At 42.2% G+C, this 18654-nt stretch overlaps 1 protein-coding gene across 1 annotated transcript in view; it reads right to left on the minus strand.

The window, feature by feature from the left end:
- LOC117082257 (WASH complex subunit 2A-like) overlaps positions 1 to 18654 on the minus strand; it is a 63528-nt gene that overhangs the window by 12028 nt on the left and 32846 nt on the right. The window contains exons 19-23 of the mRNA XM_033208883.1: positions 15433 to 15564; positions 11637 to 11806; positions 7931 to 8033; positions 3915 to 4067; positions 2225 to 2407 (exon numbers count right to left, since the gene is read on the minus strand). Coding sequence (XP_033064774.1) covers positions 2225 to 2407; positions 3915 to 4067; positions 7931 to 8033; positions 11637 to 11806; positions 15433 to 15564 — 741 coding nt within the window. The remainder of the gene's footprint in view (positions 1 to 2224; positions 2408 to 3914; positions 4068 to 7930; positions 8034 to 11636; positions 11807 to 15432; positions 15565 to 18654) is intronic.

Raw genomic sequence — 18654 nt, forward strand, 5'->3', positions numbered from 1 at the left:
AGGATCAGCTTGTCTATTTCTGCAAAAAGCAAGCTGGAATTTTGATAGAGATTACAATAAATCAATCTGGGAAGGAAGTATTGCCACGTTACCAATATTAAGGTTTCTGGTCCATAAATATGAGATGTCTTTCCATCTATTTTAGGTTTTTAATTTCTTTCAATGTTTTATAGATTTTAGTTTACAAGTCTTGTACTTCTTTTGCTAAATCTACTCCTAAGTATTTTACCCTTCTTGGTATTACTATAAAAGAAACTGATTTCTTAATTTCATTCATAAGCTAGTAATTGCTCATGAAAGTTACTACTAGTAAGCCAGGTGTGGTGGCTCATGCCTGTAATCCCAGCACTTTGGGAGGCTGAGGCAGGTGGATCACCCGAGGTCAGGAGTTCGAGATCGGCCTGGCCAACATGGTGAAACCTCATCTCTACTAAAAATACAAAAATTAGCTGGACATGGTGGTGGGTGCCTATAACCCCAGCTACTTGGGAGGCTGAGGCAGAAGAATCACTTGAACCCAGGAGGCAAAGGTTGCAGTGAGCCGAGATTGTGCCATTGCAATCCAGCCTGGGGGACAAGAGTGAAACTCTGTCATAAAAAAAAAGAAAGTCACTAGTAGTAACTTTCATAAGCTAGTAACTGTTCATTACTAGTTTACAGAACAACTGATTTTCACATATTGATCTTACTACATCCTTCAATCTTAATGAATATAATTATTTCCAATGGATGTTTTTGTAGATTCCTTAAGACTTTCTATATAAAAGATCATGCCATCTGCAAATAGTTTGCTTCACTTCACTTTTTCCTTTCTAATCTGAATGCCTTTTATTTCATTTTCTCACCTACATGCCCTGCTTAGAGTCCCCAGTACAAGGTTGATTAGAATTACCAAGGGTGGACATCACTGTGTTGTTCATGATCTTAGGGTTGAAACACATGCAGTCTTTCACCATTAAGTATGATGTCAGCTGTGGGATTTCGTAGATGTCCTTTATCAAGTCCATTAAGCTTCCTCCTATGCCTAACTAATTGAGTGCTTTATCATGAAAAGGTCTGGATTTTATTAAATGCCTTTTCTGCATCTGTTGAGATGACCATGTGCCTTTTAATTCTGTATTTTATTGATACAGTGTATTATATCAATTGATTTTAGATGTTCAACCAACCTTGCATTCCAGGAATAAATCTCACTTCTCATAATGTGCAATCCTTTTTATATTTTGCTAAACTGGGTTTAGTAGTATTTTTTGTTGAAGATTTTGGCCTCTACATTCATAAAGGATATCTGTAGCTTTCTGGTGATGTCTCTGTCTAGTTTAATATCACAGTCATACCTAACCTTACAGAATGACCATCACCTGTTTTTTTTTTTTTTTTTTTTGAGATGGAGTCTCATTATGTCACTAGGCTGGAGTGCAGTGGTGCGATCTTGGCTCACTACAACTTCCAACTTCCTGGTTCAAGCAATTCTCCTGCCTCAGCCTCCTGAGTAGCTGGGATTACAGGCACGTGTCACCATGCCAAACTATTTTCTGTGTTTTTAGTAGAAACAGGGTTTCATTATGTTGGCCAGGATGGTCTCGATCTCTTGACCTTGTCATCTGCCCGCCTCAGCCTCCTAAAGTGCTGGGATTACAGATATGAGCCACCATGCCCGGCTGACCATCACCTACTTTTATTAATAAAACTTACTGGAACACAGGCATGCCCATCCATCTTCATGCTTCCTAGGGCCGTTTTCATGCTGCCAATGGCAGAGCTAGGCAGTTATGAAAGAGCCTAAATAGCCTGCAAAAGCTAAAATAGTCATTATCCCTTTATAGAAAAAGTTTGCTGACACCTAATCAGTATGAAAGGTTCATCTACAACACTTTTTCTTAAACTGAATGTTAGAAATACTTAACTGTATAGCTCCAGCCTAACTTCCCTTTCCTGTTGCTTACATCCCACAACTGGCCAAGGGGCAAAGCTTTGCTAGAAGGAACAAGGTCTGTAAATCCCAGAAGAGGTGGGTGAAATTCTAATCCCCTATCCTAACACTGCTACCTGAGGTAAGAGTTCCTGATTAAGATTCCCAAATATCTAAATGACTGCAGAGAATCATTAACACTCTACACTGAAGGTTAAGATTCCTTCAGAAACTCAAATGACAGAACGACAACCATGAGATGAGAGTCTTTTATCTTATCTAGAGATTTGAACTGCTATTGCTTTTGCTTACCTTTCCTACTTCTTTCTGTGGAGCCTGGATAGTGTTTTGATCTTCCATTTTATCCTCTTCCTCATCAAACAAGCTAAGAACAGTTTTGGTTCTAGCCTTGGTTCCTTTGTTCAATGGGGATGATGAAGAAAATAAATCAGAATGCTTGACTACTTCCTGAGCAGATCTAGTCAAAAGTCCTTCCTGAAAAGGAAAATAATAGGGGGGAAAAAATAAGTAACACCTGGAAATATAAATCCTATCATGGAGCATGACAAGCTCCTCATTAATTCAGTAACTGCCACATTTGTATGACTCAGGGCACAGTGAATCACATCTGCTCCCAACTCTTGATTGGCTGCTCCAAGAGACGGTCTTGTACAATCATCCATAGCCAAAGATAATTTTTCCAAGCAGTTTAAAACCATGGGTCCCTCTCTCCTACCCAGTGATAGGACAGCTATGATCCTGATGCACACTGGTTGATCATGAACTAGGAAGAACTTCTAAGTGACAAAGACAACACAAGTGCGAATCGTTGGGAGTGGACCATGAATTCGCAGCATTTAACTAATACATAAGCCCCAAGGGGAAATCTAACTGGGAAAATCCGACCTTCAAATTGTAGAAGGCTTACACTGTACAGACAATTGAAGAAGAATCTCTCAAATAATTCTAAAATGCAGCATTTATTCATTCAACAAGTAGCACATTTCAGGTAAGATACCATTGATTATGAGGTATATCCTGATTTCAGAGTACTCAAACTATTAAAAAAATGCTTCTTTAAATAAATACATAATTTATAACATAGTGCCTACTGTGTGCAAGGTAATATGCCAAGTACTACAGATACAATGGTGAGCAAAACAAACTGGGCCTAGTCCGCAAGGGGCTACACTCAGTGAGGGAGAGGGCAGTATAGCAACCAGTCAGAGTCAAGTGTGGACTGGGACTGGAATAGGACAGGGGTCCACACACAGCCACTGGGAAGAGAATGTCACACAGGAATACAGGTACAAATGAAATGCTTGTATCACTGTAGCTCCAGGGAGCCTCAGCAGTAAATGCAAATGCAACGCTCTTCACACAGGCCCTGGGAGATTTTAGACCGAAGCAGCTGGACACAGCGTATAAGAAAAGTTAAGAGAAAGAAAAAAGGCATATAGAGGCTGAAGGCAACCACAAGGCTGAATGCCCAGGTGTGGTCAACAGCACTACCCACGGGCTTCCTGCAAGAGACGGCAGACAGTCCAGGACATGAAAGCTAGTGTTTTAGAAAGAGTAGACATTTCACTCTACTCTGTAATTCCTTGCCAATATCATCTAAAAGTAAAAGGATGCTAAACTAAGATCTCCTTAAAACTGACATTTAAATTCAAATACAGCTGGGGACCAAAGGAGGACCAAGGGTAACAGGAACACTGCACAGAAGAGAACAAGTTAGAAAGCAAAGATGCCATGACATGACAGTAACCATAGAGACATGAGCAGGCACACTGCAGTGCACACGTATCTTGGAGAACGGATGGGAGGAAAGGCCCTGCAGAGACTTCCTGCACTGTGGGGACAGACTGCTTGTCTGTGTTTTCAAATCTGTCTACAAATGGGCCATTTATTTTCTGTGGTCAAAAAACTTAAGGGGTTTTGTGTGTTTAAAACAACATATGAGAGACAAATGCATTCAAGTATACAAGAGAAAAAAGTCCACCTTTTCTGACTCAGCCACATCAGTTCTCCCAAATTCTGACGACTCCTTGGCACTCTCAACCTTCTTATCCACAGACTTTACTCCAAGTGGTGCCTCCTTCTCTTCTTCGTCGCTGAACAGCAAAGGTGGTGCCTCAGAGACAGTCTCTTTTTTCTACCAAAAGAAGAGTACATGACATCCACAACAATAAAAAAGTGTGTCTGACCAGCATGGCCATATACAGAACAAGCCCAAACCATCCTCTCAGGGCTTCAGCTAAATGTGATGAAGGAAGAGAGGACAGGATAGGGAAGGTGGCACCAAAAGGGAGAAGCAACAAACATCATCACCTGGGACTTGGGGATAGGGCACTTCACACCATCGCATCACCTGTATCTGTCTACTTGTGTCTGTCAACCCCCATGCCTCCCTCACTCAGATCCTTACCTCTGCTACCAGACGATTATGAGTCTCTCTCTCTCTGCCTCACTCCTCTTATATTTCAACTAGAAGACATCACCCAGAGTTGTCTTGCTAAAACAAGACTACCTGCTGGATCACGCCCTCTCCCAACCCAAACCTGCACTCCTTGCATGAAGCAAATGACACTCAGCAGACACCCCATTCTATCCCTCTACTCATGTGCATCTCCTCATTCTTTACTGTTCCTTAAAGTCACTGCAAACTTTCAAACTCCCATGTCACGCTGCCCTCGATGTCTGTAGAAGCAAATCCTCCTCATCCTTCAAGCAAGGCCCCCACTCAGATGTCACCCATGGTCTCTGTTCTCTTAAGTGTCAGTTGCTTTGTTGAATAAGCATAATATTTATCTCTCTACGTGACTCTTCCTTGACTTTCTTCCTGATTATACAACAGCTAGCACACATCTGTTTGTCCGTTCATCTGAAAGGACTATACACTATAATTCCATGGCCTGTCCCAGCGTTTTATACCAACTCAGTGTTCAATACAAGCCTGCAAGCACTTTAGCCCATTTCTCATCTCTTCCTTATCAGAGAGGCAGGGATTTGGGGACTAGGAAACTGAGGGTTTGTGACTTACCTGGAATTCATGGCATCTTTGGGGCAAGTGACTTATCAACAAGTTCTCGAGAAAAAACTAAAGCTCTATTATAGCATAGTACAGATACAAATCATACCATATGACACAAGGAAGTGTGCTTTGAGGCAATGCCTAAATCAAGTTAGGAAGGCAGATTTGGGAAACTAAGGAAGGACATTGCTAACCATGATTTTAAAATGTGATGAATGAAGAAAGAAGAGAGCAAGGGAATTTTTAGTTAGGAAGAGATAAGTAAAGTGCAAAACCATTGAACTTGACATAAAAGAACACTGGAAGCTCATGAAGAATTTCAGAAGAGATAAGGCAACAGTGAAGTGATTAAAGGAAAACGCTTTTGTGGAACATCCTGGACTCACTGAAAACTACATAAAAATTCAATGCAGGCCAGGCACGGTGGCTCACGCCTGTCATCCAAGCACTTTGGGAGGCCGAGGTGGGCAGATCACGAGGTCAGGAGATTGAGGCCATCTTGGCTAACATGGTAAAACCCCATCTCTACTAAAGAAATACAAAAAATTAGCCGGGCGTGGTGCCGGGCGTCTGCAGTCCCAGCTACTCAGGAGGCTGAGGCAGGAGAATGGCGTGAACCCGGGAGGCGGAGCTTGCAGTGAGCCGAGATCTCATCAGTGCACGCCAGCCTGGGTGACAGAGCAAGACACCGTCTCAAAAAAAAAAAAAAAAAAAAAAATTTCAATGCAACTAGTTGATAGGGGAGACAAAAAGAGACTTAAGTATGGCAAATCATATTCTTCCTTCATATACAACTAAGATCCTTAAACCACAGAAAATGCTACCCAAAGTACCAGTTTTCATCTTCTTGAAGACAAGCTAACTCCTCATCCTTGTCATGAAATTTACTTTCTGTTTTTCTTTTTTTTTTTTTTGAGATGAAGTCTTGCTCTGTTGCCCAGGCTGGAGTGCACTGGCACAATCTCAGCTCACTGCAAAATCTGTCTCTCGGGTTCAAGTGATTCTCCTGCCTCAGCCTCCCTAGTAGCTGGGATTATAGGTATGCATCACCATGCCCGGCTAATTTTTGTATTTTTAGTAGAGATGGGGTTTCACCATATTGGCCAGGCTGGTCCCAAACTCCTGACCTCAGGTGATCCACCCACCTCGGCCTCCCAAAGTGCTGGGATTACAGGCGTGAGCCACCACGCCTGGCCAAATTTACTTTCTTGATAGGTGTCAGAAAATAAGAAAAGTCTGATGGAAAAAAAAAAGCAATTGTCTAAAATGGCTGCATCTTGGCCATATGGGTAATAGAAACTGGGCCTATGAACGAAAGCTGAACCTCACCTGCAAGGCCAGAGTCTGTCAAATATCTCACTGACATGTACCGATTACAACCTGCCTATCACATAAAGCACAAAGGCAGCACAAAATCAACCATCCCTCTCCTGACCCTGAGACCCCTATGTACTTATTAGGGCAAAAGGCTAATGAGTAAAACACGTTAACCACATATTTTATCTTACATACAATGTCACTGAGCACCAATCAGAACTGTTAAGAACATCGCCTTTGCTTCACTGCCCCCTTCTCCCATTTTCTATGTAACAGAAACGTATAAAGGCTGTGTCTCGTGTGGCATGCTCTGGGATGCGTTCTCAGTTTGTGCAGAGTCTCTTTACTGGGCTAGTAGTTCCCAAGCCTGGCTCAGAACAAAACTCACATTACATTTTTTAAGTTCTCCTGCCTGTTGTTTAACCTTTTGGTCAACATAGGCTTACAACCAAGTCACAATTAACTTACACGGAAATATCTTTTATTTACTATTGCCTAAGATGATTATCAAAAACATGCAGGCTATTCAGCTACTTAAGCTGTGTGTCTTGACCTTTGTTTTATTTAACAATCATAATTTCCATAGGTTGAAAGAAGTTTTATAGCTCCAGAGGCTGCAAAATTCATCAGTTTATTGCTCAGTTATCCTCCAGAGTAGGTTATTTATAATTTACAAGGAAAAACCAATCAGATCTCCTGACTCTTAACTGTACAGCCACTGGATGTCCTCAAAGGGCGAGACCCAAGGAAAGGCTCAGGAGCCCCATAGAAGCAGCTGCAGGGAACCTGGGGCCCAGGGTGGGCAACATGCTGGTCCAGGGCTGAGAGTTTCTGGCATAAGCTGTGCAACTCCATTTAACAGGAAGGGTCTTCTTCCATATCGCCTAGATATTTTTTGTTTGGAGTTATTTCTAATTCCACAGTAATGCACAAATGCCTTCTTTAAAAAGGCTTTAAAAAGGCATTGAGAGTATAAAGTCCCCCATTCCATACCTTTCCCTGGGTATAATCACCAGTAACAATGTGCTGTCGATCCTTTCAAGCCAGTTTCCAGGCATTCACGTGTATTTCTTTTTTTTTTTTAATTTAAATGACACCATGTTATACGTGTTTATGCATCTTCTTCTTCTTGTTTTTTTTCTGGCCTGCAGTAGTTTTTCATCTCATAAGCTCTACCTTGGGCTTTTTCACCACTATATAGTATTCCACAGTCTAATTGTACTAAGACCTGTGTGACCATTTCTCCACTGATGAGGAGTATAATGGCCTCAAGGTTCATGCATTTTGTAGCACATGTGAGAATTTCCTTTCTTTTTACTGATTAGCTAATATAAACCTGTGTTAGTACTTGACACACACTCATAAAACGAATGATTTTGCCTTAACTAGCCTAGTCTAATGTTAGCAGAATTCCATGCCACTTGGGACAAGACTCTTCTGAGATCCAGTTTCTTGTTCCTACACCTGACACTGAATGATGGCTTTGCACATGTGCTTCTTCTGTAGAATACTATTAATCAGAAGATCTCTTTCTGAAACTAGGCAAATAAGGTCTTCCATAAGACTCAGCCTCCAAGGTTAGGTATGAAGAGCTGATTCGGGGAAGTACCACTACTGATGCAGCATAAACTCAAGGACATTTCCTGGGACTAAGAGATGAAGAATACCATTGTCGCAGGAGGAACAGATGTGGGAGGAGAGCCAAACAAAGAGCCTCCGCTATCAGCATCGTCTTCAAAGAGGAGTGACACTCTCTGGGTCTTCTTTTGGCTACACAAACAAACAAAAGGTCAAATTAAGGAAAAGTATGATGAAAAAAACAAACATAACAATATTTCTTCTAGACTGCACCTACAGGAACCCACCTACCACCCAAACACCAAAGCCATTAGTTGACCTTACACAGTTGAAAGCAAACAAGAAAGACCTTTGAAATAGATGAAATCTGTCTCCAGCAAATCACCAGCCTCTGTCCCTCATGTCTCAGGTTGCCCCTCTCCTCTTACTATCCAGTGCAGGTGCACCAGCTGTTACCTCTGCAAGGCACATGATGCCTGAGCCTTCCCAAGCAGAGCATTCTCTGTCACTTCCTATAGCACAAAAAGAACCAGAGAGGACATGTCTATTGCCAGCACTGTCAGGAAGACGGTTGCCAAGAGAGATCACAGGGCCGGGATCAGCACTGGGAAATGACCCTGTGGCCTGGCTTCTATTTCTTTTTCTTAGTAGTGTTATTGAGACATAATTTACATACCATAAAATTCACCTTTTATTTATTTTTAATATTTATTTTACTTTTTAAGACAGGGTCTTACTCTATTGCTCAGGTTGGAGAGCAGTGGCACAATCATATCTCACTGCAGCCTCAAATTCCTGAACTCAAGTGATCCTCCTGCCTTAGCCTCTCAAGTAGCTACAACTACAGGCACACATCACCATACCTGGCTAATTGTTCTACTTTTTTGGAGAGGTGAGGTTGCTCTGTGTTGCCTAGGCTGGTCTCAAACACCTGGCCTCAAGAGATCCTTCCATTTGGCCTCCCAATGAGTTAGGATTACAGGCATGAGCCATTGCACCTGGCCAAATTCACCCTTTAAAAGTGCATACTTCAGTGGTATTTTCAATGTACTCATTGAGTTGTGCAACTATCACTACAATCTAAGTGCACAACATTATCATGAGCCCAAAAAGAAACGCCATGCCTATGAGCAATCACTCTCCATTTCCCCAGCCCCACAGGCCTTGGCAGCCACTGATCTACTTTCTGTCTCTATGGTTTATCTATTCTATACATTTCATATAAATGGAACAATACAATATGTGGTTTTCTGTGACCGGCTTCTTTCAAGTAACATAAAATTTTCTAGGTTCATTCATGTTCTAGGATGCATCACTACCTTATTCTTTTTTATTGCTGAAGAATAATCCATTGTACGGTTATACTTTTTTTTATCCAGTCATCAGCTGATGGACATTTGGGTTGTTTACACTTTTGGCTGTTATGACTAAGGTTGCAATAAACACTCATGTACAAGTTTTTACATGAACAACTGATTTCATTTCTCTTATGTATATACATAGGAATGAAACTATTGTGTCATATGGTGACCTATGTTTAACATTTTGAGGCAATGCTAAATCATTTTCCAAAGTGACTATACCATTTTACATTCCCACTAGCAGTGTATGAGGGTTCCAATTCCTCCACATCCTCAAGCAAATTTCTTCTTGTGTGTATAAAGCTTCTTTTGAGATCTGATGAAGGTATGAATTATTTTCCATACATAAAACTTGACAGAAAACTTCAGGGACAATAGGAGGTAGGATATATCTGGAGCAGAGAAAGCATTCTTGAAAGCCAGGTATGGTGTGTGGCTGGAACCAGGACCCACAAACAAGATGGGACTCAGACTGCCAGATTTATGACCTTGTGTGGGGTGGGGGTAGGGAGTGCTCACGGGAGCAAGCTAACCTCAATACAGTGTAGAAAATGCTCAGCTGAGGGTGTGGGGGTATGAAGGTGGAGCCACGTCCGCCCTCGACTCCCTATTTCTTCTCTTTCTCATCTGTTTAAAGTTAGTGAAGGCAATCTTTTTTTTTTTTTTTTTTTTTTTTTGAGATGGAGTCTCCCTCTGTTGCCCAGCTGGAGTGCAATGGCGAGATCTTAGCTCGCTGCAACTTCTGCCTCCAGGTTCAAGCGATTCTCCTGCCTCAGTCTCCCAAGTAGCTGGGATTACAGGAGTGTGCCACCACACCCTGCTCATTTTTGTATTTTTAGTAGAGATGGGATTTCACCATGTTGGTCAGGCTGGTCTTCAACTCATGACCTTGTGATCCGCCCACCTCAGCCTCCTCAAGTGCTGGGATTACAGGCGTGAGCCACTGTGCCCGGCTGGGAGGACTTCTTAAGAAACAATACTTACACTAAGGTTTGGAGAAGGTGGCCAGGCAACATAGGAAGAAGAATGTCCCAGCAGAGAGCAACAAAAATAAAGGAATGTACTATTTCCCTGCACTCACGGTGCTAACTGGTAACACCTGAATGCTCAGAATGTGCCAGCTATTGTGCTAACCATTTCACATTTAGATTCCATCTCATCATCCCAACAAACCCATGAGAGAAGTACTATTTTAATTTTTGCTTAACAAATGAGGAAACTGAGGCACAGGGAAGTTAGGTAACTTGCCCAAGGTTATTCAGACAGGAACCAGCAGAATCAGAATTTAATATCAAGTTTCCAGAGCCTATATTCTAAATCAGAAGCCAAAGATGCACCTGAGTGTCAAGTTACAGAGGCCTAATGCAGAAGTGGTAATGTTTGACAAGATCCCAGTATTTGGAGACAGAAACTGAGGTACTTCTGAATCTATAAAATGACAACCACACCAAAGCATAGGATTTATATGTCCAATCAGTTACTTCTTTCTGCTAATAACATTCAGTTGACTTTCAAAGTAATCACGTAAGGCTCTCAAAAGGAAAAAAAGTATTTGCAGGAAGTAATTACTGTAAGCTAATCTGGCAGCATGTTACTCACAGCCCACACTCACTCTGAATGTTCTGCCAGCTTCAGTTCCAGCATTAACGTGGAGAGGCACCTAGGTGGCCAGCTAAGGGTTATCAGCCCCTGGTGGGATACTGCACAGCTCTGCAGGGAACCTCCTCCTAACAGGGTGTGGTTAAATGCTGAGCAGATTTCTATTCAAATAACAAATTTTTTTTTTTTTTTTGAGATGGAGTCTCGTTCTGTTGCCCAGGCTGGAGTGCAGTGGTGCAATCTTGGCTCACTGCAACCTCCTCCTCCCGAGTTCAAGCAATTCTTCTACCTCAGCCTCCTGAGCAGGTGGGACTACAAGCATGTGCCACCAAGCCCGGTTAATTTTTATATTTTTTCAGTAGAGACCAGGTTTCACCATATTGGCCAGGCTGGTCTTGAACTCCTGACCTCCTGATCTGCCTGCCTCGGCCTCCCAAAGTGCTGGGATTACAGGCGTGAGCCACCGCAATGGGCCTCAATAAACTTTTAAGTAATCCTGACCAAACCTGACAGACTTTAGAGTAGCCCAGAGAAAAATCACAAGCAAAAGATACCAAATTATACTCAAATCCCTGACAAACAAAGAAAAGGAATACTTTAAGGTTAAAAAAAAAAAAAATGATGGGGGAAGAAATCAGATAAGGATCCATGAAGACAAACATTTCTGGGTACTGAGGGAAAAGATGGGGCCAGTGAAAAGCAAAGACATTCTCATTGGTGCAATGACTATGTGATCTGTGATTAGCAATTACCCAAGGAACTAGTTTGTGCATCAAATTCCTCTTCTTGTTACCACAGACACAGAATGAGGGATTCTTTACGATGACTATCTCACCTGTCCTTAGCAATGGCAAACAGATCATCTTCTTCGTCTTCCTCAAAGAGACTTGTCTTTTTCACAGCCTTGGCCTCCTGGCTCTGGAGGGTCCCAGAATCCCTGGGTTCTCCTTTAGACCTGCTGTCAGATGCTGAGTGGGTCTGTGAAGCAGGAATATTCCACTGGTCCTTAAAACATAAAATATATATTAAAACTCCAGGCCAGGTGTGGTGGCTCACGCTTGTAATCAATCCCAGCACTTTGGGAGACTGAGGTGGGCGGATTACGAGGTCAGGAGATTGAGACCATCCTGGCTAACATGGTGAAACCCTGTTTCTACTAAAAATACACAAAAATTAGCCCAGCGTGGTGGCGGGCGCCTGTAGTCCCAGCTACTCGGGAGGCTGAGGCAGGAGAATGGCATGAACCCGGGAGGCAGAGTTAGCAGTGAGCCGAGATCGTGCCACTGCACTCCAGCCTGAGCAACAGAGCAAGACTCCAACTCAAAAAAACAAAAGTCCATTGGCAATTTAGATTATAAAACATGGGAAGTAAAATAAAACTTATATTTGTTAAACTAAGTTGTATTTAAACTAAGTATTAAACTTAGTGCATCAATCTTGAAGAAAGCTCATGCCTAAGACTTTTCTTTGAACTCAAATCTAGACAGCTGGGTTCTCTGACCTCACAGAGCTTCTCATGATTTCCTCCTCCAACACCTGCCATGATGTCTCTTCTCACTGTAGTTCTACACTGTGTTACGACAAATGACTTGTCTACTTCAGGGGATCAACATTAATTACAGAGGCTATAAGAGGAAGCCGAATGTAAAAATACCAATAACTCAAGAACTTCCAACTCCAGAGGAGAATGATATTTTAATTTTAAAAATCCTAAAGCTGATTACAAAAAAAAAAGTGTCAAAACTCATGCAACACACATGTGAAGAAGACACAATGAAAAACTGCTAGTAATCCTTTTACCACAAGTCTGAATGTGGCCTTTAGAAAGCATTTAAGGAAATTCCACTAGGCTATGCTCACACCCCTTTAAATCAAAGAACTCCCAACCACTTGCATAAGTGCTCTGATCTCTGGAGTCTACAGTCTTGCAAATCCAAGTGGAGGCCACAAAGCAGCAGCAGATTATGCAGATTATTTCAGGCCCCACCCCTACTTTCTGAATCAGAACCTGCATTTCATAGGGTGTCCAGATGATTTCTTAAACATTGAAGTTTGAGAAGTGCTCCTCAACGTTTAGCAGTGACTAAACACTGGAATCCACTGGAGAGCATCACAAAACTCCAATGACAAGGCTGTACCCCAGACTGATGAATTCAGAATCTCTGGAGCTGGGATCCGCTGTCAGCACTCCTTAGGTCTTTTTTTTTGTTTTGTTTTCCTTTTTTGAGATGGAGTCTCGCTCTGTGGCCCAGGCTGGCATGCAGTGGTGCGATCTTGGCTCACTGCAACCTCTGCCTCCTGGGTTCAAGTGATTCTCCTGCCTCAGCCTCCTGAGTTGCTAGGACTACAGGCATGTATCACCATGCCTGGATAATTTTTGTATTTTTTATAGAGACGGAGTTTTGCCACATTGGCCAGGCTGGTCTGAAACTCCTAACCTCAGGTGATTCGCCCACCTCGGCCTCCCAGAGTGCTGGGATTACAGGCGTGAGTCACTGTGCCCAGTCTGTCAAGTCAGCATTCTTTTAAGTTCCCCATGGATCCCAGTGAGCAGCGAAAGTTGAGAGTCTTTGTTCTAGGAGAAACTTGTCCAACCCATGGCCCAAGGGCCACACACAGCCCAGTATGGCTTTGAATGCGGCCCACCACAAATCTGTAAACTTTCTTAAAATATTATGGGATTTATGCATGAACTTTTAATTTTTTTACTTCATCAGCTTTGTTAGTGCATTTTCTGTGTGACCCAAGACAGTTCTTCTTCCAGTGTGGCCCAGGGAAGCCAAAAGACTGGACGCCCCTGTTCTAGAACCTTGGTTATCTTTCCTGTGCATGTCTTTTTGCTCCAAGCTTTAGCTAATGTTTTCATTTTCCCTGAACCACTTTAATACTCTACCAGAGGCAACTACGCTGATGTTCGGCTGTTACTACAGAGGGAACAACCACTGACAATGTTTAAAAGATAAAACTGGATAATCCATCATAAATTCATATATTTGAGTAGAAAACACAAATTATATATGCTTGGGAGTTCCTTGATGTGGAGGTGTGAGCATAGCTGGGTGGGATTTCCTTAAATGCTTTCTAAAGGCCAAACTCAGACTTTTGTGGTAAAAGGATTACTAGCAATTTTTCGTTGTGTCTTGTTCACATCTGTGTTGCATAAGCTTTTTTTTTTTTTTTTTTTTGAGACAGTTTCGCTCGTTGCTCAGGCTGGAGTGCAATGGCATGATCTCAGCTGACAACAACCTCCATCTCCTGAGTTCAAGTGATTCTCCTGCCTCAGCCTCCCGAGTAGTTGGGATTACAGGCATACGCCACCATTCCTCACTAATTTTTTTGTATTTTTAATAGAGACGGGGTTTTTCCATGTTGTTCAGGCTGGTCTCGAACTCCTGACCTCAGGGGATCTGCCCGCCTTGGACTCTCAAAGTGCTGAGATTATAGGCATATAAGCTTTCCATACATTTTTTTTTGCAATGTGCTTTGGAATTTTAAAATTGCTTTCAATAAGAACATGAACATATCTACAACTTATATATCTAATTCACCCCCTCCTAACTTGCCTAGAATGTTAAAATAAAGAGGAATTACCGTAACACAGGATGATGTTTAATACTCAGGATTTTTAATATCATCATCTTTAAAGTCTTTTTCTGCACAGCTAAATCTGATTCCCTGGTACTACATCTGATTGAGTTAGTAACTAAACCATTTTCACTATTGTCTTTGGTAATATCTATCCAGATCACAAACAGAAATATTGGTAAGACTCCTTCAAAAAGGAGTTTAACCTCAATAGGTAACTCCTACCATGTCTAGCTATAGTTCTAAATTAATGAAACACAGTAGTCATTTAACAAGATACTACTACATATGGCCATTGGGGTATATGGGACATGCTACCTCAAAATATGACACCTTGGCATCTGAGAAACAGAAAGGTCTCTCTGATCTTTCCCTGGCCCTTCTGCTCTGAAGCAGGACATAGAAGAATCCTCTAACCCTCTCTGGAGTAGGTCATAAGACCTTCATTCCAGTCCTCCCTATTCCCAGAGGAAAGGAGCCTCCTTATTTGTAAAGATGCAGAGAATGATCTGACCACACAGGCCTTGCTGAGCTCCCCCAGCTTATTCCCATCAGGTCACACCCCTTTCATCTAACGGTGCTTCTCCAAAACTGTCCGCTTCTTCATCAGACAGCATACAATCGACACAGGATTTCCTGTTTCTCTGAGTCTTCCTTTCTGAAGGCTCCTGTGTCAGGTAAAACTTATCTTCAATCAACTTGCACACTTTTCTCTGGTTAATCTGTCATTTGTTATAGGGGACTCGACCATGAACCTAGCGATGGGTGAGAAATCATTTCTCCCGTAGCCGGCCTAACTCATTAGAAGGAGCATGTACTATCGTGCGGGAGTCATATTTATTCCGAACCATTCTGAAGAGATTCATCTTTAAATTATATATTACATTAAATGTCTTCCTTCAGAAAAGACAATCTTGTGAACATCGCCTTTGGTGACTGAATGTCACTAGATATAAAACAGGTAGAAAGAGAAAATACTTGGGATGGCTTTGACTCTTAAATCTCATCAAATACTCCCCTCTTCTTTAGGAGAAACCTCAGCTCACCTCCTCATCACTGTTGAACAACAGGGCAGATGCTTTCTTTTTGGAGAGCTCAGAGGGTTTTGCTTTCTCTTGTCTCTGAGCTTGTAGAGACAATGTCTGCTTCTTAGCAGCTGTACCCCCAAAAAGATTATCCTAGAAAAGCAAATGGCAGAAAGGTAAGACAACCTTATAAACAGAAAACATAAGATGTCTTCCTACATCAAACTGTTAGGAAGTAAGTCTCCAGTCAGGTATACAAATAACACCTCTGGCGGGGAAAACCTACAAAATGCTAGTAAATCCCAAACTACAGCCTTTTCCCACTGCACCCATAGAAGGGAAAGAGATTACCATAGAACTCGAAGGCAGAACAGCTGGGAAGAAGCAAGAGGACAACATGCAAATGAGATCACGAAGTACAAGGAGAAACTGAGCCCCATCCAGTCGCCTGTGGGCAAGTGCCTCTCTGCTCATTTCAGGGGGTTACAGCCTGCAATGGGCATGGGAGCCCCTGCAGCAGCCAGAAACTCACACTGTCCTCTCCACAAACGACAAACCAGAACAATACCTCAAAGGAGAGAACTAGGGGTCTGTCTCCACTCCTTTACAGGTAAGAAAGACATACTCCTGGGATGGAGGGAAGGCATGACTTGTGTTTCTCATTAGTTTCAAAGAGTTTATACAAAGTGAAGAAATAGTTTACTAAATACAATTGCTGGTGTACTAGGTTTAATGGCATTTGTAAATTCTTCTGTGGTCAAGCACTCCCCAAAAGTTGTATTTATTAAGGTGCTTTTATTCAGGTAAGGGGAACAAAAGCATCAGAGGGCCTGAGTCTGAGGATGGACAAACTCTGAACAGCAGGTGAACAGCCCTGGAATGTGAAGATGGATGAAGGGAGTGTCTTCCTGGATGAAGTCTCCTTTAAGGAGAGTACGGTAATATAGGACAGGCCAGGAGAGTAATGAGCCGGTGTCCACTGGGGATACTAATGACAAAGCTCACATTCACTGTGCACTTACTGTGTGCCGGAACTCTGCAAGAGTGTCACACTAGTAGTTACAGCTGCCACAATGACCCTACTCACTGTTAAACCATGTGAGCTTAAGGAAGGTGAAGCTACTTGCTCCAGGTCCCTGGTTTGCCAGTAGTGGAGCTGGGATATGAACCCAGGGGTCTGATGGCAAAGCCTATGAGTTCATCACTGCCCAGTACTGCATCAGAGTTAAGGTTTGGGTTGTCTTCTCTCTTATTTCTCTTCCCCAGTGTGCTCTCTCTATCCAGGATGGGAAAGAAAGGCCATGCTCAGGACATGGCTGCCTTCTCCTTTGTATCTCCACTTGATCCAAGGCATTCTTGTAGGTCACTGAGTATAACATTGATCCATCCTCTAGACTAAAGTACAGCTGACCCTGAATGACACAGGTTTGAGCTGCACACGTCCACTTCTACACAAATGTTTTATCAGTAATATGTTGAAATTTTTTTTGGACATTTGCAATAATTTGAAAAATCTTGCAGACAAACCACGTAGCCCAGAAATATAAAAAAAAATAAGGAAATGCTAGATATGTCAGGAATACAAAAATATATAAATAGATACTATATTATTTATACGTTAATCAACTGTTTATGATACCTGTGAGGCTTCTGGTTAACAGTAAGTTACTAGTAGATAAGTTTTGGGAAGTAAGAAGTTATGTATGGATTTTTCACTGCAATATGGAAGTCAAAACAACGTCCACACTATTAAAGGGTCAACTGTATTTCTCAAAGGCAGATTTAAAAAAACAAAACTTGTAGATTTCACTCCGTAAGAACTATGTCAAGAGGCCAGGCATGGTGGCTCATACCTGTAATCCTCGCACTTAGGGAGGCCAAGGCAGGTGGATCACCTCAGGTCAGGAGTTCGAGACCAGCTTGTGCAACATGTCAAAACCCCATCTCTACTAAAAACATAAAATTAGCCAGGTGTGGTAGTGGGTGCCTGTAATCCCAGCTACTCAGGAGGCTGAGGTAGGAGAATCACTTGAACCCAGCTGCAGTGAGCTGAGATTGCACCACTGCACTCACTCCAGCCTGGGTGACAGAGAAAGACTCCATCTCAAAAAAAAAAAAAAAAAAAAGAAACAGGGGCTAGATTCCCAAATTAATGGAGCTACAACTATTTTATTTAGTAACACCCTTCTCTCCTAAGATTATGATTTATTTCTTTTTCTTTTTTTTTTTTTTTTTTTTGAGATGGAGTCTCGCTCAGTCACCCAGGCTGGGGTGCAATGGCGCGATATCGGCTCACTGCAAGCTCCGCCTCCTGGGTTCAAGCCATTCTCCTGCCTCAGCCTCCCGAGTAGCTGGGACTACAGGTGCCTGCCACCACGCCCAGCTAATTTTTTTGTATTTTTAGTAGAGACCAGGTTTCACCATGTTAGCCAGGGTGGTCTCAATCTCCTGACCTCGTGATTCACCTGCCTCAGCCTCCCAAAGTGCTGGAATTACAGGCATGAGCCACCACACCCAATTGACTTACTCCTTTTAAATAAATAAAAATTAAATTTCTATTTTTAAATGTTTGGTAGTCTACTTAGCTTAACTACAGGTATATGATGTTGCAAACCAGGATAAGACCTACTAGATTCTAAAGAAACTTTCAGCCTGGCACTGTGGCTCATGCCTATAATCCCAGCATTTTGGGAGGCTGGGGCAGGTGGATCACCTCAGGTCAGGAGTTCAAGACCAGCTTGGCCAACATGTCAAAACCCCATCTATACTAAAATTACAAAATTAGCCAGGTGTGGTGGTGGGTGCCTGTAATCCCAGCTACTCAGGAGGCTGAGGCAGGAGAATTGCTTGAACCTGGAAGATGGAGGTTGCAGTGAGCCGAGATCATACCACTGCACTCCAGCCTGGGCAAAAAGATAAAATTTCATCTCAAAAAAAGTAAAAAATATAAAAATAAAGAAATTTTCAAAATGCTATAAAACATCAGCTTACCCTGCAAAGAAAGACCTGCAAATTGAGCTACATGAAGTAGAAACATAAAATGGGACATCTATTCCCTTGGGAAGAGAAACTTCAATACACAAGAGCCGAACAATTAAATAGGCCAAGAACATATTTTCTAAGACTTCTTCAGACAGTTTTTTTTTTTTCTTTTTTAAATTATGGAGTCGATGTCTACTCCTCAAATATAGACCTAATGAGTTCACTAAGCGAGATCTCCTCCATACAGTGGTTTTCCCCATC

This window comes from Trachypithecus francoisi, unplaced genomic scaffold (assembly GCF_009764315.1).
Source record: "Trachypithecus francoisi isolate TF-2019V2 unplaced genomic scaffold, Tfra_2.0 Lachesis_group9, whole genome shotgun sequence".
NCBI lineage: Eukaryota > Metazoa > Chordata > Mammalia > Primates > Cercopithecidae > Trachypithecus > Trachypithecus francoisi.